The sequence below is a fragment of the Astatotilapia calliptera genome, chromosome 20 (assembly GCF_900246225.1).
Source record: "Astatotilapia calliptera chromosome 20, fAstCal1.2, whole genome shotgun sequence".
Classification (NCBI taxonomy): Eukaryota; Metazoa; Chordata; class Actinopteri; order Cichliformes; family Cichlidae; genus Astatotilapia; species Astatotilapia calliptera.
In genome coordinates, this window is record NC_039321.1 from 27712135 (window position 1) to 27738756 (window position 26622).

Here is a 26622-nt window from a genome sequence, read left to right on the forward strand (position 1 = left end):
TACCAGCTCCTTTGGCTGAAATAGTCCTAATCTCACAAGTGTTTTATCATCTCCAACATTTTCTGTGTGTACATCTTAAAACATGCTGGCAGAATCACACCTGGGTAACTAAATTTGGATATGTTTCCATATAAATAGGCACATCTGGATCAAGATATTGAGTGACTATGTGAAAATGGCCATTATATATGGATAACTTGATGTACACAACTGGGCCACAACTGTCTTTTTTGTTTTTTTACACAATTTATACACAGTCGCCATAAAGATATATATATATATATCTATATATATATAGATATATAGATATAGATATATTAACAAGCTTAAACTAAATCTTAAAACAGAATTGTGCAATTGTGTTTTTAAGCATTTAAATAGCATCCCGATGAGTTATAAAAATGGGCCATTGTGCATTAGTATAAAACAAAATGATCTGAGAACAGTCGAGAGACAGAAGACAGCAGACAGGATGGAATAAAAAAAAAAAAAGGTCTGTTTTTGTTTTGCGCAGTCACTTAAAAAAAACACTCAGTGCCTAAATATATTTTTTACTCTGTTGCAAGATTTATGATTGTTCAATCTTCATTCTGGGGAAAATCAAACAAATCAAATTTAATGAGGAGAAAAATGGCTGTTAGTTGACATCAGTCTTTCAAAAGTATATCGTATTTGAAGTCTCCTTTAAAAATACTGAACTAAATCTCAGATATTAAACTGTCACCACAACAAACATAATGGAAAGAAGCAGCAAGATGGAAAATGATGGCAGCATGAGAATAGTTTTATCTACGTTTCCTTGCATACTACATGGAAAAGTGAGTATGTGCTTGTTTTTATGATAGATACAAGTTCATTTAAATATCAGTATAATAGTAGTGATAATCCTTTTTAAAATAAAAAAGACAGTGTCAAAAAAAATTCAGGGCCCTTTCCATTATTGTCATTGTGGCTAGTCCTTTCAAAATAAGAGGTTTTTTTTAGCTTATCACCACTATTGCCTTTGTGCTTTTTATTTGGACAATATTTAGTGCATTCTGTAAATATAAATATAAGAAAGATGTATAAGACATGGTGCTAAAATATCTATATAGCAACAGCTCGCAGGAGGTGCTCTACTTTATAGCTTGCAATTAAAGATTATTCATAGGTGAACATGATTAATAAACTGCTGAATGGGTTTTGTCACATGCTCTTATATTACAGTCCTTATCAAAGTAGAAATGGGGGTCGTTTTTATTATACTGGTCACAAAATATAAGGTGGAAAACTTCTGGGGAAATATGACTTTAATACCCCACCCTTTAAAACCCCCTAAAATGAACAGATCATTCCTGCAATAAATAAATAAATTATTATACACATGATTTCCTAGTTTACACACATTGATTCCAAAAGGTATCACAAGCATGATACACACTGGCACATCCTAATATATTTATGCCTTCAAACAGGCCCTCTTTATGGGCTCACTTGCTATCCATTACATCACCATTTTGTCAGGTTAGACAGTGAACAACTGAAAGCTCCTTTCATACCGGTCTCTCAGCGCTCCGGTCCTCAAGCACTCAGAGAGTAAGCTCCCTCATCATAGCAGGTTCCCCTCTGCAATCTCACTGCTCCAAACCACAATGGAGTCTCATCATCTTTGTGTTACGCTGGATTAATATTTACGGAAGGGCCTCAAAAGCATTTTTGCTTCAAAGAAGTGTTGGTGGAGACGGGTTCCCATCAATCTCAACCTTGCTCTGCCCGACGCAGAGCTTTGTGTGTGTGGGCGGGGAGGGGCTCACACGGGGTTGGTCGGCGGCTCATCACTGGGCGAATACACTGGCACAGGGTTGGGTTTAATGGCTCTGCTCTTCATGTAGGAGATCAGTTGGTCAGGGATCTCAGCCAGTACGTCTTTAGCCAGTCGAGCCATGCTCAGCACATGGTTACCTGTGCGGTCCATGTAGTCTCTGAATGGTACAAACTGTTGTGACATGAGAAAGAAACACATTACTTTTAAAAATCCCTGAATCAAACTGGCAATGTTTTCCTGGTTTCCTGGCTGGTTCACTGAAATGATGACTCAAAGGAACACCAAGGTTTGAAAATTCTTTGTAATGTCCAGAAGGGGGTGACTCCTCTGATTACAGAGAGAATTTTATAAGCCATGTAGGTCTATAAGAAAATTAATTTAGTTTTGGTTAATTTATAAATTCTGCAAACAATTTTGTGCTAAGTTTATGGTCCTGTTATTGCAAGACTCCACAGTGGTAGATTGATGTGCATACAGTCATGTGGAAAACAATCAAGTTTTCTCACAACTATAAGATGTGCTGTGAAAGACACCCTTACTGCTTCCATGGGAGTTAAGACTAAGCTTAAGGAGCACCGAGGTGCTGCTAATCAAATGCACTTAAAATGATCCTCAGCCAGTGTGAGCACCTCTATTAAAGAAGACGTTTTGGCAAGTTGCTGGTTTAAAGCATTCACATGTGTTTTAACACATTTCCAGCAAATTCACCTCAAGCTCAGACTGTGCAATACTCGGACAAATTGCAAACCCACCCAAGAACTATGATTCAGACTCTACAGACTTCAGTTAGCATATTAAACATTAATGTTCATGACAGTACAATATGAAAAGACTGAATAAGTATGGCTTGTTTGGAAGGGTTTCCAGGAGAAAGTGTTGCATCTGAAAAAATCACAAAAGTGCTGTAACAATGAGAGATGAGACCATAATGCACAACACCACATCTGGACAAAATCAATCACAGCATTTCAGCACAAAACCTCATACCAGCTGTCGAGCACTGTGGTAATTTAGGCTTGTTTTGCAGTCACAGGACCTGGGCACCTTTTGGTCAATGAGTGAACCGTGAACTCCTACCAAAATATTCAAATGTAGGGTATCTGTCCAAAGTATGAAACCTGGCTAAAACTAGGTGATGCAACAGGACAACAATCCCAATCACAGTAGCAAATATAAACAGAATAGCCAAAAAAGAAAAGAATCCAGATGTAGCAATGACCCAGTCAAAGTCCAGAACTCAGCCTGACTGAAATGCTGCAGCGGTACCTGCATCTGTGCATAAACAAATGCTGACTGTATGTATGAATAAAGCAGCTGGAAGATAAAGAGATCACCGATATGATTGAAATTGAAAAATGTATGCTATACTTTAAGAGATATTTTTGCACTGGAATAAAAAACAGAACATAAGGTCGCCGTTGCCTAATGTTTTTATGCCTATAGAAAATGAGCTGTTCCTTCCCGTGACGAGCCGAGACGTCTCACCTGTACAATGTCTCTCTCTGCCACCTTCCCCCGTGAGGAGATTCTGACATCATCACCATCCAGCTCAACCATTGCTACAGAGAACAAAAATGGATTTTTAAACAAATCTCTAGTATACCTCAGCATCAAAATTATGTATACACTCTTTTTTAGTTCATCATGAAACTTTCCAGAGCAAATATGTCTTCATACTGTGAAGTCATTTACAATATTTATTATTCTTTGCAGAAAGTCTGAGCTGGTTTAATAAAACAAACCATCCCTAATCCGAAGAGGCAACAAAGTGCTTTCCACATATTTTGTGTGTAGTTAGTATTCTCACCATCAAACTCAGCCTGGCCAACTCCAACAATGATGATAGACATTGGGAGTTTGGCTGCCTGTCATAAACAAGAAGAAGAGACAGTCAGTTGTCAGTCACATGCCAGGAATACAATATTTTCTTTCAAAAAAACAAAAAGAACCAAAGCCATCAAAGTTTTTCGCAGAGCATGAAAGGGTTACATTTCCAATTACGTTTATTTATCCACCAACACACATCTCATTAAAACAGTCAGTATAAACCGACATGCACAATTCCCCAGAGAAGACATAAATGATAATGGGCAAGATAAAATAAGACAAATATAAATTAGAAATAGCATAAGAACGTTGTCTTGACTATGTTACACATCACATTGTGTTGTATAGTTTTGTTCCCAAAGGAGCCAAGAGAAAACGCAAAATGCATTATTCAAACCAGGGCCTTCAAGGTGGCTACAACTGTCAGCACGCACAGAATTTGTTAGCTAACCAATATACACACATTCACAATCTCATAGTAAAGATAACATAAGGTTATGCAATGCTCTTGCAGTTTGCAGAAATCCTGCAAACACCACTCAGTATAAAACCCTTTATTCAAGTTTGCTTATAGAAATGATTCAAATGCTTTTAACATCAGAACAGAAAAGGGCCGCATGTTGTGTCTATTTAAACGACAGTCAAAACAAATCATAAATCTACAAGATAAAAGGGGGCATCTTCTCAACGGTTTGTGGTGTAGAGGTTACTGCACTGCATAAATTCAGACCATGGCATTGGTGTGCAGAACGTGAAAGCCCTGGCACGAATGAATGAATGATATATGCTTGTGGTAGAAATGCATTCACAGGGGCAAAAGTAGGTCAGCTTTCCTGGAAAAACCTCTCAAGGGGAGAGGCCTGTCACAGATAGGAGTAAATAGACTGAGGAGGACCTCCCCTTTCATGGTCTCTATCGTTTTTCTCTCTCAGTCTCTATTCCTGATTTATTTCTTTTCTCCACTAGTGTTATTCCTCATGACCTCTTGCTCTCGCACAAAATAGCCTATATATTCTATTTTCCCAGTTTCCAGCAGACCAAAACCCTCAGGTATATACTTGCCAGAGCTGATACTGTTGCTTGAGCTGCATTATTCAGTTTACACCATTTGTTACTTTGCGTGTACTGTAAAGTGTCACTCCTCCAGTTTTTCTGATGCTTCACTTTCACTGCAGAGAACCACAACAAATCTAAAGGGACTCAGTAGATATCCGCTGTGATATCAGCAGTTTCATTTAATATTAAAGGACTACAGAAATATTTTGGGACAGGAAGAATGGCACCACCATGTTTCAATCATGCCCATGAATTTAATTCTTCACAAAACTTTTACCACAAAATCTAAATATGTACATTGCCTCTGCAGTAGCTTTCATTTGATTCTGTACCAACACTGTTACGTATTCTGTATCAGGTTGCTCCATCTCACCGAAGCTCGAAGATGAAGACCCAAATTAAGCTCCCTAACAGGAAAATATCCACAGTTTTATGAGGTTCCTGAGTCAGTCTCACCCAAACAGCAAAGTGACAACTGCAGATATAATCTAAATTTCGCATACAAATTAATTTATGTCTGTTCCTCTCGGGCTAAAAGCAGGCTCTGCTTTACAATTTTATTAAAATGAAATTTTCAGTTTCAAGGAAAAACATCAAAGGAAAAGAGTTGCAGACTGTATTTACCTCTGAGGCTGTTCTGTCAGATAAGTGGATATCAATCCCTGAAGGCTAAGCTGTTTAAAATACAGTACCATACAGTGTGGCCATTAGCAGTAAAATTACCAGTCAATATTTGCTCTGTACAGTATTTTAAATTATCTCTCATGACAGAGCACAGCCTGGAAGAAAGAAAAAAATATGCAGAGCTGAGTGTTGGACACAGTTACTTGTTTATGATTCATCGTTCCAGGGCAAAGGCTGAATACCTAATGAAGCTCTTCCATCCAAAGAGAGCGAAGTCAGGTCCAGTGGCTGCAGGATGTGGCAGGTTGAGGTTGAGCAGAGCGCAGAGCAGCAGACAAGATCTTAAAAGGAAGGTGTGGCTGTTCGAATGGTTTGATTAACAGTCGCAAATTCCCTTTAAACCCAGTCTGCTGGGGGTCTGAACACTGTGTTCCTGTAAGGCTCTACCCGCTCGACGATGACTGATCGTCAGCCTTACCTCTGCGGGCAGATTCCAGCCAAAGGTGAGCTGCAGTGTTGTCAAGACACATGAAATATGCAGCAGGCAGTATGGGACAAAACAAACACCATGAAACTTTAAAAAAATTGGCAACACTGTTGCCTCAGATCTCAGATCAGACAATGCATCTGTAGCACAGAGGTTGAATCTCAGCTGAGCCTCTAAGCCTCTTGAGGGTCTCAGAAAGAAATAAAAATATTGGACAAACTGAGCCTCTAAGAAGTGGGGTAGAAAACATCCCATAAATCCTCAAATCCAGTGCTACTGGCTTATAAACCCTCAAAGTAACAGAAAGCCTGAGAACAGTGCCACAGTAAGCTTAAAGCACCTGCAAAACCAATGTCCCGCAGAGTGGAGGAGAATGGAGAGAGAGAGGTTAATATCCTCAGGCTAGTGTTAAATCAGCACTTACATTCACTATGGCCTCCTTGGTCTGAGCCATGTCCGAAATCACTCCATCAGTGATGATGAGCAGGACAAAGTACTGAGATCCGTCCTGCACTGCTGCTGCATACCTGGGTGCAAGAAATGGTAAGTGGTAAATGGCCTGTATTTGTATAGCGCTTTAGTAGTCCCTAAGGACCCCAAAGCTCTTTACACAACCAGTCATCCACCCATTCACACACTGGTGATGACAAGTGTGTGAATGTGTTGTAGCCACAGCCACCCTGGGGCACCAGTAGGCAACGGGTGAAGTGTCTTGTCCCAAGGACACAACGACCGAGACTGTCCAAGCCGGGGCTCGAACCGGCAACCTTCCGATTACAAGGCGAACTCCCAACTCTTGAGCCACGATCGTGAAACTGACTGTGACAGAATGATTTAAGCACAACAGCTCATGTTAGAAAAAAAAAAAGTTATGAAAAGCGCGCATGCAGGAGCAACCAGAGAGAAACTCTTAGAGGAGCAGAAAACAACTGTGTGAGAGATAAAAAATACATTAAAAAATATATTCCTCAGAAACAAACTCTCTCCGCACAGTGTGTGACACAAGAGCTTAATATAGACACGTAAAGAAGAAAAATATGTTGTATAGCTCTTCACGTCTCAGAGGTCTATCTAGACACTCTTACGAAACCCATCAGAGACACCACAGTGAGTGTGGCCTAGATTCAATCGCCCATCGCTGGCTGCTCTATGAATAATTTGTTAAACTGTTTATGCAAGTGCAGCAGTCTTATTCTTCTGGAACATTATTGATTGCCTTGCATTCATCTTACTAGACTTGATGAGCAAAAAAAGAGGGAGAAATGTGGCAGATCATTGCAAGAGCCAAGGACAGGTCAGAGGTGAAGCTTCACTCTTTGCATCCTGCTTGGTCAAATTGACTGTGAGGCACCGACAGTTTAATCAAAGAGCGTGCCCTGTCTGTGACAACAGCAAAAGCGATGGCTGCTGTTTAGGGGATTAAAGTGGCATTTGTCTTCCTTAGCTGACTTACAACAATGTAGGCCACACTCACTGGAGACTGTTCAGCGTATTAGCAGAGTACTAACAGCAGAGTCAAACTCAATTTGTAGATTCGTACACAGATGAGATCCTTAAACTGGCTAAAACATTAACAACTCAACATCGTACATTTACTATACATTATGCATCATGCATGAACATCTTTCCCCCTTTTATCAACATTTCCTGACTTCAATAATTTATCAGCTTTCTGCTTGTGGTGGATGGAAAAGTTGAACATGCACATTAAACACAACTACTCAAATGAACTGCATTGTTAAGATCATTTCCTGGTTATGCAAATAGTTATCTTTTCATCAGTTTTAAATTGGACATCCTTCTGAGACTTTTATTTATTCTTTTTTTTTTATTCATTGACATTATGCATAAAGGTCTGCAGGGGAATGTTTTCTTTGGTGCGTTTTAAATTAAATTAATTTAAGCTGCAGTTTGTGCTTTCAGTTATCTCAACACCCTAATCTTTAGCTTCTGCCAGTTGTTAGTGAGGCATATAACAGGATTTTAAGCTCTAAGACTGGATGATTCCAGGCTTGAAATAGCTCCTCCCACTCTACAACATCACTGGGGAAAAGGATTCTTCACAGTTTATAACTGTTATTATACAAATCAGTAAGAGATAGAGAAAAGCAAATATTATCTACATGAAAACCTGCAAAACTAATACTGAAACAAAAAGTGACATAAAAGCCCTTCAGATGAAAACAAGTTACACATTTTCACTACTCAGACTACATTTCTCTGATCACATTTGTATTTTGATTTATCTTTTTGATTAAATACAGATGATCTACTTACTAGCAGATAGGAAAAAGCTCTATTTTAGCACCATAATAGTTTGTAATTACGTAAGGATGGATATGACATCCTTTAACCTTCTGTCAGCTGTAGGGGGTGGGCAGGGCATATATATATATATCTATATATATAGATATATATGTTACATTTTGTTAGTTTAAATTTTGCGCGTCGTTTTATTGAATAAATCTTTTTGCATAAGCTCTATTATTCTACTACAAGATTAATCTTTATGGGGAAAATATTAACAAATACACTTGAAACACAGGTCACAGGGACACGTTATATACATGGGACTTAATATAGTAATATCACAACTGTTTTTAGCCGCAAACAGCACATTATGTCTTCTGTGTGTTTAATGTACTGCTGTCGGTTTGTAGGCACAGCTTTTTAATTCACTTTGTGCACTTACTCTATTTGCAGTGACAAGGAGTTTGTAATGGTGAATTAATGCCATGCCTCATTTACAGTAAAACTCATTAAGTGACTAGCGTGGCTCATCGATACATGTCACGAAAGGCTGCATGACCATTTACAAGTTCCCTCCCAGAGACGCCGCCTTACCTCCCCACGTTCATCACGTTATATGTCTGCAAAATAAACGTCTGGCACCACAAATCCCTGATTACCATTTCTATTTGTCTTAGCCTGGCAGCTGATTGTTTATTTTCCCTTCATTATTTCTACTCAATTCACAGAGAAACCATCACTCACTGTCCTAATGCCTCTGATGGCATGGCTGCCTGCTGAAGATTATTTACAGACTGACTTTCAAAGAAAGGGCAACTGCACTCTGTCATATATCCACTGGGACAGATGTTTGCGTTGGTACCTTGCCACATGATTAACAACAGGAGCAAAGTTGGTGGGTCCATACAGCTGAACTGTCTTAAGGCTTTGATGGTACGCTTCAAGAATCCCCTCCATACCATTACAGTACGGGTTGTCGACGTTGCCATTCTGAGGAAAAACAACAAGACATAAATGGTACAAAAACTACAACAATGGCAGAGTCAAACAATCAACAAAAATGTATTTAACCTGTTAAAATTAATCTCATGTTAAAGTGTTAAACTGTTAAAGTGATTAAAGTGATTTATTAGATTTTCAGATGAATACAAGTGGATGTGCTAAATACTCCAGTATGTTTGCTAGCTGGAAGGTCACTATGCTTATAAGCAGCAGCATGTTGGACCAAACCAGACTGGAAAGACTAGTGATAACCTGTTTTAAAGCTCTGTATTTGTATTAAGTTTAGCAGCAACCACATAGCGACACCACTTTCTACCCTCCCTGCTACAGAGATTTACTAACATAAAGGTAACACCACAGAAAATGACATAAAATTATTTATATAATATTATTTTTTTATTTTTTTATTTCACACATGGTACAGCAGTAATGCATTCCCATACACAACCTTCCTTTCAATTAAAGTAACACTGTTTCCATGCATGAAAAGGAGCAGGAAGAAGAATAAATTCATAAATTCATAAATATATCAAGACAGACTATAAATAATTTTTAAAAAACACGACTTGCTTAAAAAAAACCTCTAGGAAACATCCAGCAAGAGCTGCTAGTGTTTTAATAAGCTGAGTGTGTGATGATGGTGAAACTGAAGAAGAGGGCTTAAGCCACCAATCATCAGAGTGATGGTACTTAAATTACTTTGATTTAGACACCAGGGTTACTCGAGTAGAACAATTCACTAGACCATTACCTGCACATCTGTGAAATCAAACATTGTGCAATCTTTATGCTGTACAGTAAAGTTCATGTGAAGGGGACTAGCAGGTTAAGGATCATTTCAGGTCCCATCGGTCAGCGGTGCATGTATGAAAACCATTCATGACTAAAACAATACAACATAACTTTTAACTGTGAATGGTAGTGGTTAAAATGTCTTTTTCTGTGTGGGCAGGATGGCCAGATTTCCTCAATCAAACAAAAGTAGTTTAAAAAATTAGCTAACACATTAAAGAATCAAATATTCATACAGAGCTTCATTTAAAGTAGTGTTTTGTGCCAATCATAGCCACAAACTGAACCATATCCACCGCGTGCCCAGCTAAGAGACAAAATTATTTATTTAGGACTACATTTATTTAATTTTTTAAAAGCAGTGCTCTCAGTCAATTTTACTCAACTACAAATCAAAATATTTAGCAAAGAAAAAGCTTAAGGAAGTTTGTGTGTTACAAATTTAACAAATGCAACAGAAAATTTAATTAAACAACATTTAGGCTTTTTAAAAATATTAAAATATAACCAGCGGTCTAACAGCTATTCCACTTTTTGCAATCAATTTTTAATGAAGAAGAAAACAGACTCCCCTGCACTGTCTGTAAAGCTCACCACTGAGACAGGTTCACAAATTATCAGCGGGATTTAAGCCATGTGAGGAAGAAAAGGTTAGGTCATTATTCAGTCATTCTTGAGCTCTTAAGCTGCTCTGATGCTTGAGTATTGTCCTACATAAAATTCATCGCCCTCTTGAATGCTGCAGTGTTGTGTGGTATCTTCCAATAGCTGGCAGAAGGTCTGGGAGTTGCATAAAAGCTCCAACTTGCTCATCCTTAATGAGCACAGTCCATACCAGAACCTTCACCACTGTGCTGGCGCCAGTGGTGAAGTGGTGTCTGATGTCTATAAGTGATCCAGCCGCACACATCCATCTAGAGGCACTCTCATTTCACCAGTTCTAAAACCTTTAAAAAACTCTGTCTTCATACATTTCCTGGACTAATCTCAAATATGAAATTTGTGAATGTTATTTTAGTGGTGGGCATGTTTTCTGTCTATGCACTTGGTAGTTTGTACCTCAGGACAACATGTTGACACTGAAGCATCACAGGTTTCTGCTAGTTTCATGTCTTTTACGATCAGTCTTGCAACCCTCTTTACTGTAAGCCAATAGCTCTTTAGATTTGCATGTTCTGGAGTTTGGAAATGTAGAAATAACAACAAGATCAAAAGACTCACTTGCTTTATAACTGTGCATGGAGAGTCGAGGAACTTCAGGTTGTAATTTGGTCAAAGCTAATCAGTATTGTAAATAATATAACAATAGTGATGCAGTAACTGTATGTGCCACGGGTACTTCTAAAATACTGGTGTGGAGTTGAGGGCTGAATGGCGTTTTGAAAACACTGTTTTAGCCGACAGAGATGTTCTTGTCAAACTTAGCTTCAAAGGTTAGCGTCCTTGCCCATTAAGGCACAGTCCAAAGCAAACATACACAGTATAAGAAACATTTCACTCAAGACTTAACTTTACTTTTAAACCCACTTACATGAGTATGGCAAGAAAAAAAGAGAGACTTCAATTATATGCCGAGATGAATCTTAATTCACAAGTTTTAATGGAAACATGGAGTGATGCAGACATTACCCTGTAGACACAGTCCTCATTAGGCTGTACTATGCAGCAGCCAGAGCACATTACTGAGTGAAGCTAAATTGATTTAAGAAGCCGTCAGCCTTACAGAACCTAATTTGCACTATAAAAGGTAAATGGAATTCAGCCTGAGCTCCGCATGTCAGAGATGTAGCTGCTTTTATCTCAAAATGCACACATCTACACTGCACATTCAACATGCTTACCCACACGTAGAAAATAAACACACAAATGAGCACTCCCTGGGATCACCTCCAGTGGGAGGGCCAAAATCATCTTCCCACTGATTCAGATTAAGTCAATGAACCAGATGCCGAAATACAACGTCGGTGTCTAAAATAATCACATAGTTTACTCACCAGTGGAAACTCGTGGGAAACCCTCCAATCAGGGGGCAGCTTAGCACCGAATCCTAGGGCAGGGAACATCTTATCACTGTCATAGTCCTGGATGATCTCTCCAACTGCCTTCAGGGCCATGGCATAGGCATTCATCTGGTATGGGTTCATGTAGTGTAGTGAAGTGGACTGTGATGGATTTCCTTTTAAGAAGAGAGAAGTCAGAGTCACTGATGCAGACCATCAGACTGAGAGGAAACTGACAGCCGAGGCAGGGGAAACAAGAGCAAACTAAAGCTAAACTGAAGATTTGGGTTTGAGGAAATGACTGCCTTATTGAAAATAACTGTAAAACTTGATGTCTATTTATTTTGCACTATAAGGCTTCCCTCCAGATAATAAGAGCCCTTATTATCTCACAGAATTAATATGTTTGCTGATTTAGTAGTTGGATAATATTATTAAACAGATTAATGATATCACTGAATATATTTATCTCTTATTTTTATTACAACTTATCCCAGATGGATCTAATGAGTGTTCGTCAGAAACACAATAAATACTTGTGTTTGATTACACTAAAAAAGACGCTTCAGCTGAGAGGATTTGGCATCTGTGCTTGACTGGTCATCTACTTTTATATTTTAAAGCTTCAATGCCATTAAACATTATGCAGAGACAGATAACTAATTAAAATAAACACTGGTATAAAGTGTCTTCTGTGTGCTTTGGTGTTAGTTCTACTGGAGGGATGAAAAATTGCTCTTCCAAAAGATATTCCCTTGGTTTTTTGTTAGCGATGGTGGAGCAGATGGTGCCGTGAAGCACGTTGGTTTAAAATCTACCCTAGGTATTTAGTTATGCTGACATCTGGTGACAGTGAAGGCCATAAGATGTGTGAGGCACTATGGGAAAAGCCAGCCCAAGAAACTAAGAATCCCAGCTGTGCACGCAAGTGGCCAAGCAATCAGGAACAGACAGACTTTCCAAAATTTCAACTGTTTGTTATTTTAACTTCACTCTCTGCAAATATCTCTCAAAACTATGTGTGGAAAATGTTGTTTATTGAGCAGTTACTTTCGCATAAACTGCTATTTAACCAACACGCTGTGTTGCCTCAAATCCACATCCTGGAAACCTCTTGCTTGGGAGGGGAAAACCCTGACTCAACACACCTGGGAGTGCAACCTGGCCAGTCAGCCAGTGAAATTTACCCTCTTAGTGATGTTGGCAATTGCCCCCTAAGCCTGTGGCAATAATGCTCTGAGGATTGTGAGTGATCTAAGGTTTCTTGCAAACCTAGTGGCGTTTTTAACAGAAGTTTAATCACTTATGAACGTGGTACAACTTATTGTTGGGATTTTCTCTCTATTATTGCAGGGCCTTTGACCTAGAATATAAAAGGACTTCGAGGCAATTGTTGATGTGAATTGGCGGCATATAAATAACATTCAAGTGAATTGAGTTGAACTAATTTATAACACAGACAGGTTGCTCTCAAAATGCAGTCAGTCTGCACCACAAGACATCTATGACACATCAGGAACTCAACTGAGCTGGTTGTATTCTGGTTGTATTCCTAAATAAGAGCAAATTGCAGAGCGTCTATGTCATTTTGCAGTTAAATCAACATCCTGAAGTAATTTTGTCACTATTTGTGGTGAAATTTCTGAATTTCTGTATCAAATCTGTGGCGTTCGGAGATTCTGACTGAATGTTAGCAGTAAATGTGAATTTCTGGGTATGTAAACGGCAACAGATGATGACACATTTGCAACCTTTCTGGATTCATTACAGTTAATCACATTATTATCATAAACATTGCATGTAATTACAACTTGAACCCCTTCAGTTTCATACTGATATCAACTGAATCCAGCTTATTGCCACTTTATCGCTGTCTTGATGCACCAGTCACTTTAAAAAGGGCAACTGACTGCAAGCAGCTGCAAACCCAGTCGCTGCATTTGAAGTAATCGTCACACAGGCAACAAGATCACAAGTTCATTGTACACGAGCGCACAAATTTTATTCATACCACGGTCTCCGGCCACTGAAGATTTTCGATTTTGTGCATTTTTATATTTGTACATGTTTGGGTATATATACTATAGCTACCATCTTTTTTAATTATCACTAATATGATTTAAAGTTTTCGTTTTATATATTGCAGGCTTGCAGGAGCGCTTAATAGTGTCTGACATGTGAACACCTTGAAAAAAAAGGGAGATCACAGGCAGAGAGGAAACTCCAGCCCCTCTTTGAATAATAGCAAATCTTCTAGTTATACATGAGATGACAAATGGAGGCAGAGCAGGGCGATGGTTGTTGTTGAAACACTCACCATTTGATGCTGTGAAATCAATGGCCACTGTGAAGTGAATCTGAGTCCTGAAACAGATGAATAGGGGAAAGGATGCTATTAACAAAAGCGAGGCAGGAAAACTCGGTGCTGCAGTTTAATGAAGCTCTCCCAGGTTTCAGCATCCTCTGTGGTCTTATTTGAGAAGAGGTGCGACAAAACTGAACCACAAACAGTGTTGACAATATATCTTTTGGAGTCAGGCTTTAATAGTTTAATTTTTAAAACAGCGAAGGAGATACATACATAAATTATTTATTGCTATACTGCATCCAGAGGACTGTTCAAGCCTTTTAATGATTACATTACTTAAAGATTTAACAGCACAACTACAAGACCATAAAAAGCAGAAAACCTGATAAGAGTACAGCCATTTCCCCAGTGATTTGTACAAACACATAATGAGTCGCTGCAGCTGGCTTAATGAAACATCCGGAAAGATATGGGGATGAACAAAGCATCTGAATAAAGTAACTCAGTTTCATTCACTGCGCCCAGGCTGAAAAAGCAACCTACAGCCAAAAAAAGAAGTCAAAAACTACTGGATATTTTTTATTCATGAGCCCATAATGATAGCCAAAACCTTGAAAAGAAACTAAACATGGCCTAACTAGTCTCTGCTGGATCTGTTTATTTCCCGAGGGAGAGAGACGAAGGGAGCGAAAGGAAGAAGGGCGTAGATCTTTCATTGCGATTAACACTGATTGCCTTTTCTTAGCTTCACCTCCATTCAGAAATTCCCACAAGCGCAGTATTGTAGATAATGGCACTGTCCTCCTGGGGAGGCTCTGACCTCAGCTCATTAATCAGCATTGAGCCGAGCATTCAGCTGACAAAGGGGAATTGTTGCGGTGGCATGTTGCCTCGATTTGAAAGTCTGATTTCTGTGGTTAGTTTGAATGTTTGGCTAGAAAAGCTAGATGGTGGGTTAGCATTAATACTACAGGACAGTAGACTCTGGGCATGTTATTCAAATTGTCTGTTGGATCATTATGAACAGTTTCATACTTAAACATTAATTGCTGAACTCTGACCTAAAATAACCCACAACATGGTTCAAATTCTGAAGTGTTTTTTTGCATCACATAGCATTACCTTGCATCATATTTGTAAATGAATAGTTCAGTTTTGTGCTCTCTAAATGTCTCCAAATTGATACTGCGTATAGGAAGGAAGAAAACACCTTAAAGTACCTAAAACCTCTGGACAGCACTGCAGGCCTATGTTCTTGGGACAAAAAAATCAATATGCATTCATGTTGACTGATGCTGTAATATTGCCAGTTTTGGCAAACAACCAATGGCTGATCTGGAGATGTTATTTTTATCCTTGTCCTTGACAGCTGGTAATTTCTCTGTCATTTTTTTAACTTTTATGCTCCTCTTCGAGCAATGTATCACTCAGTGGACAAATTAATGTACCATCACCATTTCCTATATTTCACCAGGCGTTTTTAAATCTGACATCAGCCTTTAAATGGCCTCATACAATCTAATTCAACACAAATCTTTCAGCACAGGTAGTCCGACAATTCCCTCTTGGCACCGGTTTGTCCTTTCACTCTGCCACTCAGTGTCTCCTCTCCTTTCAGTTTTGTTCCAAGCTAAAATGACGGTTCCCCAAACAGTTTGTGGATCACCTTGAATTACAGCAACAGTATAAAACAGGCAGAAACGTATCAGTGTCATATTGACTTTACCCTTCCAGTTAGACAAACACCATATGGCAAGGGCCTGTAATGTGAAATGCCTGCAGACTAAGCAATCTGAGCAGGGTGGGTTATTGTATGCAATGCAAAACCGGGAACAAACAATGTACCTACAGTTAATTTACAGTCTCATCAGTATGCTCTGGAAACATAAACTACACCAGTGAACAGACTGCCACAACAGTAAAGATAATTAACAATCCACTGCCACCTCATTAGTGCACCTACACTACCTCTCGTTATTTTAATATTTTGCTGCCAATGAGCCAGACTCTCTCATAATGTTTTTTAAATGGTCATGAGCAAAAATTCTCAAAGGTTTTTGACAGGATATTGGAATTTTTTCACAAATTTTCAATCCAGTTCTCATACCTGACCATTTTCAGAGGAATGATTTTTTGTCTGTTAAGCCTCTTGACACTGACCTGTGCATATTTCAAGCATTAAAAGGCACCTATCTCAGGTTTGTTATGCGCAGTCTGCCCATTTTATTAGTTCAATCTGTAAAATATACTAACACAGTTAGACATTTATAGCATTGTATTTTTGTACCAACGAGGGGATTTCCAAAGAACTATCTCAGCATTGTGCGCAATGCTTCCTTAACAAATATGAGGAAACTGGAAGAGTGGAGGGCAAAAGAAAAAGTTCACGACTAAATAAAGCCTATCAACTGCAGATGAACAGTATCTGAAAGTCATGTCCTTAACAACTTTTTAAAAAGCCAGCAAAGACCTGTCATAGATTAACCGGGCTTTCAGTTAATCCACCTACTATTCACTGAATCCACATCAGAAATTAGTTCACAGGATATCAAGAAGCCATTATTAAGGAAGGAAATGGCGAGGAAACAACTGCAGTATGCCAAATTACACAAGAACTGGAAATCAATGAATCCAAATTTGAAATACTTGGCTCAAACTGTTCTAAGTCTTTCCCAAGGGGGTCAGGAGAGAGGTAGAACTTTAGGGAAACATTTAAGCCAATGGTGTTGGGGAACATTTCAAAACTGATGGATGTTGAAGGTAAAAAAGCACCATCAGCGCCACTATGTTTTGCTTCACCTAGCCATGGTATTAATCCAACACCATCTGGAAAGCATCTGACTGGCAAGAGATTAATTTTTCAGCATCACAATGATCCCAAACACCATGCCAGTAACAGCATACCTGGATAGAAAAACACACAGTGGAACACTAAGTCATGGATTGGCCTCCCCAGAGCCTGAACCTCAACAATACTGAAGCAGTGTATGTTCATCTTCACAGAGAATGGAACAAAAGGCAGCCAACATCCAAATAAGAGCTCTGTATATGCGGACGTCATACCAAATATTTACTTTCAAGCTCTTAGAATTACTGTTTTTTGCCTTATATGCTGCATTTCCATTCTATTGCATATGTTTCAATAAATCGCTGCCCTTTTACTAGCAAAGTATAAATACATAATGCAGTCTAACTGTTATACTGACAGGGGTTTCTTTATTACTTTGTCCATTTATAGCAGTGCTAAGCTAGATTTTAAAAAGCACCTCAGACATTTGTAAATGAATGAGTCATTCTATAGATTACACTGAATTCGAGCGTAGTACTGTAACAGGATGTCACCACAACAACAAGCCAGTTTATAAAATTTCTTCCTCCTAGATCTTTAACTGAAAGTGGCATTAATGCAAAGTGGAAGCATTTAGGAACCACAGCAACTTAGCTACGAAGTTACAGAGCATGATCGCCACTGTCAATGTGCATAGTGTGTAAAAGTTGCCAACACTTTGCTGACTCAATAGCTGCAGAGTTCCAAACCTCCTGTGGCGTTAACATCAGCAGAAAAACTGTGCTGGGAGCTTTGTGGTATGGGTTTCCAAAGCCGAACAGCTCCAGAAGGTGTAATGTTAGGTAGTCCACTACTTCTCTATATGCTGCATATTTAGAAACTTAAAAAACTGCATGGGACATGATTGTAAAGTATTGGGGTTATCAAGCAATAGCTGTACACTGTGAGAACGACATTCAGCCAGACTTTCAAAAGAGCAACAAGCTAAAAACAAATTAAAAAGCTAAGTGGGCGAATGTAAAACTGGAAAACAGCAAAGGGGACATAGACCCCATGAATATCCATGAATATACAGCATGTGGCAGTAGAAGAGGCTATCAAAAAGAGTAGCAGCACTAACACTGCTGGAAACTGTCATTACTGTTTCTAGCTGTGCCGATTCCCTGGACAAAACGTATATCTTTGTCATACATAAATTTAAAGAATTCAAAGTGAACTGTTCTGCCTCTGGTGACGGTAAACTCAAACTTCTGTATGATCACAACAAATCACCAGACTGCACAGCCTAGCAGACCAGAAATATCTGTAAGGGTTTAGCATCAGTACATCTTGTTTAGTTATCATGTGAAAGTGCTTTGATGAAGTTTATAGTCCATGACCACATTTTGCCATGACAGACAAACACATGCAGATACACATAAAGGGAACAACACTGCATCACAAAAATAACCTTGCAGAAGACTGAGTGTCACAGCTGAGAAACACCTCTCTTTCAAAAGTCAGCAAATAGCAAAGGCCAGTAAAAGAAGCAGACGAAAAGAAATTGTATGTTTCTGTGCAGTGCGATTTTGCAGTCTGACCACAAAGCTAACCTAAATCCAATAAAAAAAACCCAGTATCAATTTCTCAGGATATTTTGGGATGAAACTATTAAACCTTACTAAGATCTCAACACAATAGAAGCTCCCCACCAGCCTTTATATGACCAATCTCACTAGAGATTTAATTTAAAAAGAAACATTTCAATATGTGATGAAAAGAATATAAATCTTTCATTAGCCTCTCAAAGCAGCATGTGGCTTTTGGACTTTAATTACCTCTATTTGACTATATCTCTGCCACAACTGGAGGTTAATGAAAATTAATGAAAAACCAATTCACTGTGAAACCAGTCAGAGTGCAATGGTGGGTCTTGAAAAGAAATTGCTTTTTCCCCCCTCTGCTTCACATATCATCCAAAATGCACCGTGCTAGTTATCACCTGTTAGAAACGGAACAGCAAAGCAAACACACATGAAAGGAGAGAAATCAATAGCAGCGATCTAAAATATCAAATCTGATATCAGATCTTTTGTATACAGCCTGCTGCTCAGGCTCCTACTCACATTTCTCATCATCTGTCTGAATGACAGTGTTGGCACGCGTTCAAGTAGAATCTTTTGCATCAGTTGAAGAAAACTAATCTCTTTCACTAGGCAAGTACAGATGCCAAATCAAAACTAAGTGATCCACGGGACAAACACAGAGTGTTCTGTGCCTGAATCCACGAACTGCATTTTTTTGTTCTTGCGAACGAGAATACATCAAAACAAAAATGAAGCCAAAACTAAATCTTGCAAGTTTTTTCTAGTGATTAGAAGAAACTTGCAAAATGCGCAGTAACTTTCCAATGTAATCTTATTCAACTTTTACATATTTGTATTTTTCCATAATATCACAAAACTGTGGTATTTGTTCACAGTAAAAATGTTTTTGTACTAAATGTATGTAGGAAATATACCTTGTTTCTGACTTAGTTCTCACACAGCTAACCTCTTGTTTCTCTAAGCATCTTTATTTTTCACATGCTACATAATTAAATAAAACAGCATAAAAGTGCACATAATGTAGCTGTCAAACTGTACTTCTCATTTCAAATGCTCCCAAACCCCCATTAGCAGTTTTCCAGTGTTTCTCAACACCCATTTAAAGGTTGAGGCTAAATAGGTGAAGTTAATTTTCATAATATGGCTAATGCAAAACATTTTGAGACACACATTTGACAAAATTATATAACTAAATATCATCTAACTCAGTGATGACAAGTATTTGCAGTTGTCTTAAGTTGTTTCCAGTCCTCCAAATTGGCAGTCTCTTCATGTGTATCATTTTTCAACGATACAGTTAATCTTTCCCATCATGGATAGGCAACATGGTCGTTGTTTTTCTTTCAGCACTAGTAAGCCTATTCTGATTTATTTTCTTCATCAGTCTGTTATGCAATCTGCTTCAAATCGACAGTCTGTTCAAAGCACCAGTTTTTATGCACCTTTTCTTATTTGATAAATTTTTCACAATTATGGTAATTTGATAGTCGGGTGGAAAAGTAAATAGATCCTATGGAGATTTGTTTTATGATGGGATATTTTGACATGCAAACCTCTCTTATACTGTGTCTATACATAAAGGATATCCAGGACTGTTCCTGTTGTGTCTGAAAGCAGCACAGCATGGGCAGCAGCGTGTGTCGCATGATTGACAACAGGACCAGAGCGTTTTGCAGAAACCCCAAAGAGCAGACATCAAAGTCTGTGTCAACATTGGGAAATCTGCAATGGGAAACTTTAAATATATGGGAGAGCAGAAAAGAAATTAGCCAGGGAAGTTGATTTTACAAAAAGACTGCTACTGGAGAACTTCCACGGGGACTTTCCTTGAAGACGTGCAAAAAATTAAACCAACTGTATATGAAGATGAATGGTTAGCTATCAGGGAAATCGCTGGCATCTTTAAATTCTTATTTGTCACGTTTCAGACAAACTTCACCCCCAACCATAGCATGCAAGGCGCTTCTGAGAAGGAGCAGCACAGTATTAAAGTGTGAAAGGATCTCCATCAGCAGGCAAGAGATTACCCAACCTTCATGATTATCAGTGTGATAAGAATAGGATGCACTGCCACTGCCCAGAGAACAAACAGCAGCCTTCTGTCAGAAGCATGACCTAGAGCATGCTCATCATTTTCTCTCACTCAGGGGTGCTGTGCACTGAAAATCTGTCCCCAGGGTCAGACTGTCAACACCATGTTTTACTTCAGTGCTCACAACTTCTCACCAGATATTCTTCCTCTTCCCCAAAATGTAACTAAAGTGGAAGGATTAGGATTTTAACACACTGGAGGTGATCCAGTATCCATCAAAGATGCTGCCTGATGCACTGACAGGACTTCCAATGAGTGTTCCAAATATGGCAGCAGGAACAGTGTATCACTGCATGAGGAGACAGTTTTAAAGGGCAGAACAAGCCAAATTTAGATCAGGTGCAGTTTTTCATTGCATCTTGCACTGAACACAGCACAGCAAAGAAAAATACCTCCTCAATCATTCATTCAACAACAATATTAATAGATTTATTGTAATACTAGTCTCTGCCCTCAAAAGCTACGACTTCATCCTTTAACAGAAGTAACTTGCAGTTTAAGTTACTTCTGTTAAAGGAGATCTTCTGCAGTATCCATGCAAAAAATCTTCCACAGCAAGATGTTTATGGGATTTCTTGCAAAAACTCCCAGTTTCAATTATTTATTTCAGTGGGTTTCAAATATTGCCTTTCTACATCTTAACCAGGTCTTTCAGTGACACTCAGTTTTTACTTACAATGTCTTTAGGATTCAGCACACTTCACCTTTCAAACGTATGCCTTCACAGTAACTTGGAGCTTTCTTTGCTATAATGCTGAGCACATAGTTTAATCAAGCTGCAAGCTGCCCAGTCCCAAAGCAGCAATCCCAACTTATAACATTTTCATCACCATGCTCCACACTGGTTAAGAGATTCTGCTACTTGGTCTGTGCCAAACGTGTTTGCTGTCACTGTGACTGAACAGCTCAATCTTTGATTTGCCTGTCCAAAACAAATTATTCAAAGCAAGCTTGGGCTTTCCTTATGTGTCGCCAATTTTCTTTTTGAACAGCAAAGGCTTGTTCCTCACACTTTTCCCATATGTATCAAAATATCTCTGATTATAGTAGTAGTCTAAAAACTACCAGTTCTTGGAAACTGATCTTGTATCAAACTGTACTAAGGCTGTTTTATGGCCCAGTCACATAGGAAGTGACATGCACTGTGCTGTGCACTGAAACTCATTGTTTCTCTGTGACTTGCACAGAGCAATAATGGTTTCCCGCTGCTCTGAGCAAAGTGCAGCATAGGCATAAGGCCAGGGAGCATTCACATGCACCACAATGACATACATCTGTGCAACCTATAGAAATGCAGACAAGAAGCTGGCATATGTATTGTAGTAGGTGTGAAGGCCATGGGCAGCAGCAAAAAGTGACATACTATGAACTCAACACAAATTTTGAGTTATTGGATCAAACTAGTGGTTGGCGCAGAATTTGCTGCTTCCTATGTGAAAGGGCCTTAAAAATAGAATAGCGGCCTTCTTGCAACTAGGAAAAAAATGATGGTTAACCAGGGATTGCAATGACTTTTTTTTTGCATTTGGTGACTGTTTGCAAGTAAGTACAGCAACCAACCAGTTGCCCAGAGGTTAAACATCCAATGTCATCATGCTCTGAGCAACGACTTTCAACTGCAAGGTGAGTGCACAGGTCGCCCATTTCCAATCGCACTCTAACTGCAATCTCTCTCAAAAATTTTGACAAAGGTTTGCAAATAATTGCCATCTGTGTCAATCAATCTGTGTCAGTCTGCAGCAGTGAGTGGAAATTGACACGAGCAGTGCACTCAGCCGGTTATGCAACTTGTTGTATTAAAGGTTTCCAGGTTGTATAGGTTGTATAGCAAGGTTCCCAGACACTAATGTGATTTTGCTTGGGTTACCACAACCTGATTTCATGTAATTGACAACTTTTTTTGCCATTTTATCGCTGTCTTGAGAGAAGCATCAGAATCGGTTTAAAGGTAGCAACTGCAGGCAAGTGGTTGCAGAACATTTCAAAAGCAACAAGATTGCAAGTTCACTGCACACAGTTGCAACAATTTTAGTCGTGCATCAGTCTCTAACCACCAAATGTATTTACCTTTCAATAGGTCTTAAAATCTGCACAATTCAGATGTAATACTAAAACAAAGTGCTTTATAATTTGTTGTTTATCAACTCTTTTTTTTTTTGCTGATGATAAATTCAATAAGTGAAATAATTAATAAACTTAAAAACAAAAATTTGCAACACCATAAATGTTTTAGTGATGGAAACTGTTAAGGAATACACGAGTTCATTTCTGGATCCATGCCATCCTACGCATTAAAAAGTAGTTTGGGTACAACATTATTCATTAACATGCTAAGTAAGAATTAATGTTGTGTTACACGTGGGATATTGACTTCAATTTATCATTCTCAAATTATTTTTGACAGCTGAGTCTAATGACATCCAGAATACATCTACATACTTTACATCTGCTCTCTACCTCTCAGATGATTTGGCACATAAGCAACTTGCTGACAACTTGCAGAGCTTTATTCCAAACAGAAACAAAAAGGGGACAAAAGCCTTGACTTAACATTAGCTCTGACTTAGAGAAGAAGATATGAAACCGAAATACTGAAACTTTCTGCAGCCTGTATTTAAGTGTCGTATTTTAAGTAGTTTGTTCTAGACAAATCTTCCAGGAGAATTTAAATACACAAGCACCGCCATTGTTAACAGTATTTCTCAAAGAAATCACTGGGGAGACAACAGAAGGGACAGAGGCAAGTCTTTCATGATGATGTAAAAAACCTCAGGAGAAAAAATAAGTGCACAGATGCTGCAGAGATTTTCCTGCAGAGATCCCATATTTTTTTCAAAGCTGCCACATCTTTTTAAAGCAGAAGCCTTTGTCATCAGCCTTTTTCACAGGCACGATGGGCTTCTAACGTCTCTAAATGGGTTGTAACAAAAAGATGAAGTACCACTCCACATATTGCCTGGGTCACATTAATTAATGGGATCATCTCTTTAACTTCTGTCTGAAAGAGTTTTATGTGAAAATTACCACAGGATGACTCAAAAGCTGTTTCAAGCTTCAAAATAAAACTCAATGTTTTAAAAACGTAATGAAAGCAGCTTGTGTAAAAAGAGATTTAGGTGGATGCAATGCATAGTAGCACCAGTAAGATTTGCACAGATTTCAAATCATTCAATAAATCCTCTGTAACAGAAACAAACATGTTCGTGTTCTTGGGTCCAAACACCAGATTTCTTACACACAGCAAATCAGAGTAAGGTTCCAACTAAAATAAATGCACCAATGGGACTTAAAAGGTCTGTGGGTCATCTACTAGCATTGTGCTAATTTATAAACAAAGATGCAGCCAGTTCTTGCTAATGACAGGCATTCTACCAAGAGCAGCACAAATTAGCAGGTCACAAAACATCAGATCTGATGACAGAGCAAGCAATGTGCCAAGCAAAATAAGTCAGTGTACGCACAAGTGTTGTGGAAACATTGTGGCAGTTCAGATCAATTACCTGCAGCTGGGAAACGCAGAGTTTTGATATATGGGCAGGTTCTGTACGAAATTGCTGTAGAGTGTGGATAAATGTGTGTGGTGTCTGGATAATTCTGAGTGCAAGATTCAGAATGATCGGCTCCATCACCGAGCGGGGGTGGGGGGGTCGTGGTTTGGTCCCGCCTTCGCCATTGTGGTTGATGTGGAGGTTGGGACGGGCTTAGGGCGTCTGGAGAATCCCTAGGGACGTTATCCCTGGAGGGCTTAACCCAGGGGTTGTGGTCATAACCTGGTTAGTGGCTCTGGTTGCTCTTAGAGGGTGTTCTCCTTGTGGCTGCGTGCAGCAGGCCTGGGGGAGGGTCTGTGCTGGCGGACGTAGATTACTGGCCTGGTAGCCTGGCTGCCCCTGAGTGGATCCGGGGCAGGCGTGGGGGCTTGGGGTTTGGGAGTGCTTCGCCTCCGTGCTAGGGCTCTGGCTGGGCCTTGGGGGCTTCGGTCCTTGTTGGTGTGTCGCCAAGGTTGTGGGTGGGTGCATGGGGGCTCAGCCCTGGCGCAGGGGGCCTCTGGCGCATCGGCCTAACTAGGGGGCTCTTCAACTGACAGGGAGTTTGTTCCATCCTTGCAGGAGTCCACTCTGCAGGTGGGGGAGAGTCACAGGAGAGGTGGAGAATAAACTTAACCTGGGTGTCTACTGTCTTGTCCAGTCTGGGAGATGATTGAATGTTAGGGTGGGTACAGTTTCCTCTGCGGTGGGGTCGGGTGGGCTGCCCCGGGTCCTGTGGGGCTGGGCGGTCCTGCTGCCATAGGCCCCGGTCTGGATGGGCCTGGGCCCCCTTGCCTTGGTGGGTGCCGAAGGACGAGGGTGCCTACTGGGGTCAGCGGGGGAGCTGGCCCCAGGGAGGGGCATCTTGCTCCTCCCTTCTTTTCCTCCCCATCCCCGGCTGCCTCCCTCCAACACACCCACCCACACAAGTAGGGCCTTGGGGTGCGGGTGTGTCACCAGGGTGCAGGGGAGGCACCCCCCCCCCCCCCCCCCCCCCCTCTGTCCCCTTCTGGCCACCCGTGCCTCAATTTTATTCCACAACTTAGACATCCACATTACTCACACTCGGTCTGTGTATTCAACCCCACCTCTGGCGCCGGTGCCCACCTCTCAATTTTAAATCCATGTAGACATTGAGGGTTCTCGGGAGGGGCCGTGCTAGCACCTGCTGCTCTCTGGCAGCAGCACCATGCTCTCCCGTGTTTTAAGTGCACCTTAGAACAACACGCAGCAACACTACATATGAGCAAGAGGAGGGAGGTTTGGAGCCTTCACACACCCCTGTTCTCTGCTGGCTATCGGGGCGGGGGAGGCTGGAAGGAGGTGTTGGCCGTTGGAGGCTGGAAGGAGGTGTTGGAGGTGTAACGTGGAAGCACAAAGGGAAATCACAAGGAACTACCTAAAAATAGACATTTTAAACCCTTATATGGAAGGTCTTTGGAGTGGTGTCTTTTTCTCTATATTTAGGAACCGTAGCAGTCTGACAGAAAGCGTCTCTTTAGTTTGAAAATGGCTTGGGGTTGATAAAGCAGTTTCTAGTATTCCTAACCACTCAAAGTGCTTTTTACACAAGCCACATTCTCCCATTTACAAGCACACACACTCTTAAAGCACTTTTATTCTACTGTATTCAAGTTAAGCACTTTATCTAGCACACACACACACACACACACACACACACACACACTGATAGATGCATCAGAGCAATTAAGATTCAGCTTCTTGCTCAAGGGCATTTCCACATGCAGACCAGAGACACTGATGATCAAACTGCTGTCCATATTCACAAGTTCCTGTATATGAAGACAAAATCCAAGGAAAATGGTACACTAAATTCTTTACAGACCATTTTTTAATCTTACTTCAAGACATAAGCATGTTTACTACTAATTATTCAACGCACACTTATAAATAAATGCACACAATTTTAAACAGGTCAGTGCAGTCTCTCTCACAGCTTGGTTTGAGGCCCCTTTTTTTCTAAATGTCAGTTTAGAAAAAAGGCAGTAGGACAGTGCATGTTCCCCAAGTATCAGCTCTCATATGTAGGTTGCTGTGAACTTGGATAATTGCTTATCTGGTTTGGTGAATCCAAAATGATGATAGGTTGCCCCATCATAAAAATGAGAGAAAAAAACCCCCAGAAGAACTAAAATCTGAGAGCAAATACAGCAACATAGTTTGATCTATCGTATCAGTACTTCTAACCTCATTGTTTTCCCATTTCCCCTCTTCCTCCATTTTTCTTCGGTTTCTCAAGGACAAATTAGATCAGAGTCGAACAAGTAGAAAAAGGTGAAAACACTGCTGTTTTGACAGTGAGTGAATGTGTGCTGTGTGTGAGGGTACAGTGTGTGTGTCCGTTTGTGGGAGCTGGAGAGAGACCAACGGGACAGATCTGGGACACTCAGCCACCAGCAGCAAAGCAGCAGAAAACTAAAACCAGGGCAGCCACTGATCCACTGAGAAACATTTCCATATG

The 26622-nt window shown here is 39.9% G+C and overlaps 1 protein-coding gene across 4 annotated transcripts in view; it reads right to left on the minus strand.

The window, feature by feature from the left end:
- Window positions 1-268: 268 nt before the first annotated feature.
- The window catches only part of cpne5a (copine Va), an 86927-nt gene continuing 60573 nt past the window's right edge, over window positions 269-26622 (minus strand). For all 4 annotated transcript variants that reach the window (XM_026154853.1, XM_026154849.1, XM_026154850.1 and 1 more), the window contains 7 exons: window positions 14160-14206; window positions 11837-12018; window positions 8911-9038; window positions 6223-6325; window positions 3612-3669; window positions 3290-3363; window positions 269-1975 (listed from right to left, as the gene is read on the minus strand). In XM_026154853.1, the coding sequence (XP_026010638.1) occupies window positions 1790-1975; window positions 3290-3363; window positions 3612-3669; window positions 6223-6325; window positions 8911-9038; window positions 11837-12018; window positions 14160-14206 (778 nt within the window). In that variant the 3' untranslated portion in view covers window positions 269-1789. The remainder of the gene's footprint in view (window positions 1976-3289; window positions 3364-3611; window positions 3670-6222; window positions 6326-8910; window positions 9039-11836; window positions 12019-14159; window positions 14207-26622) is intronic.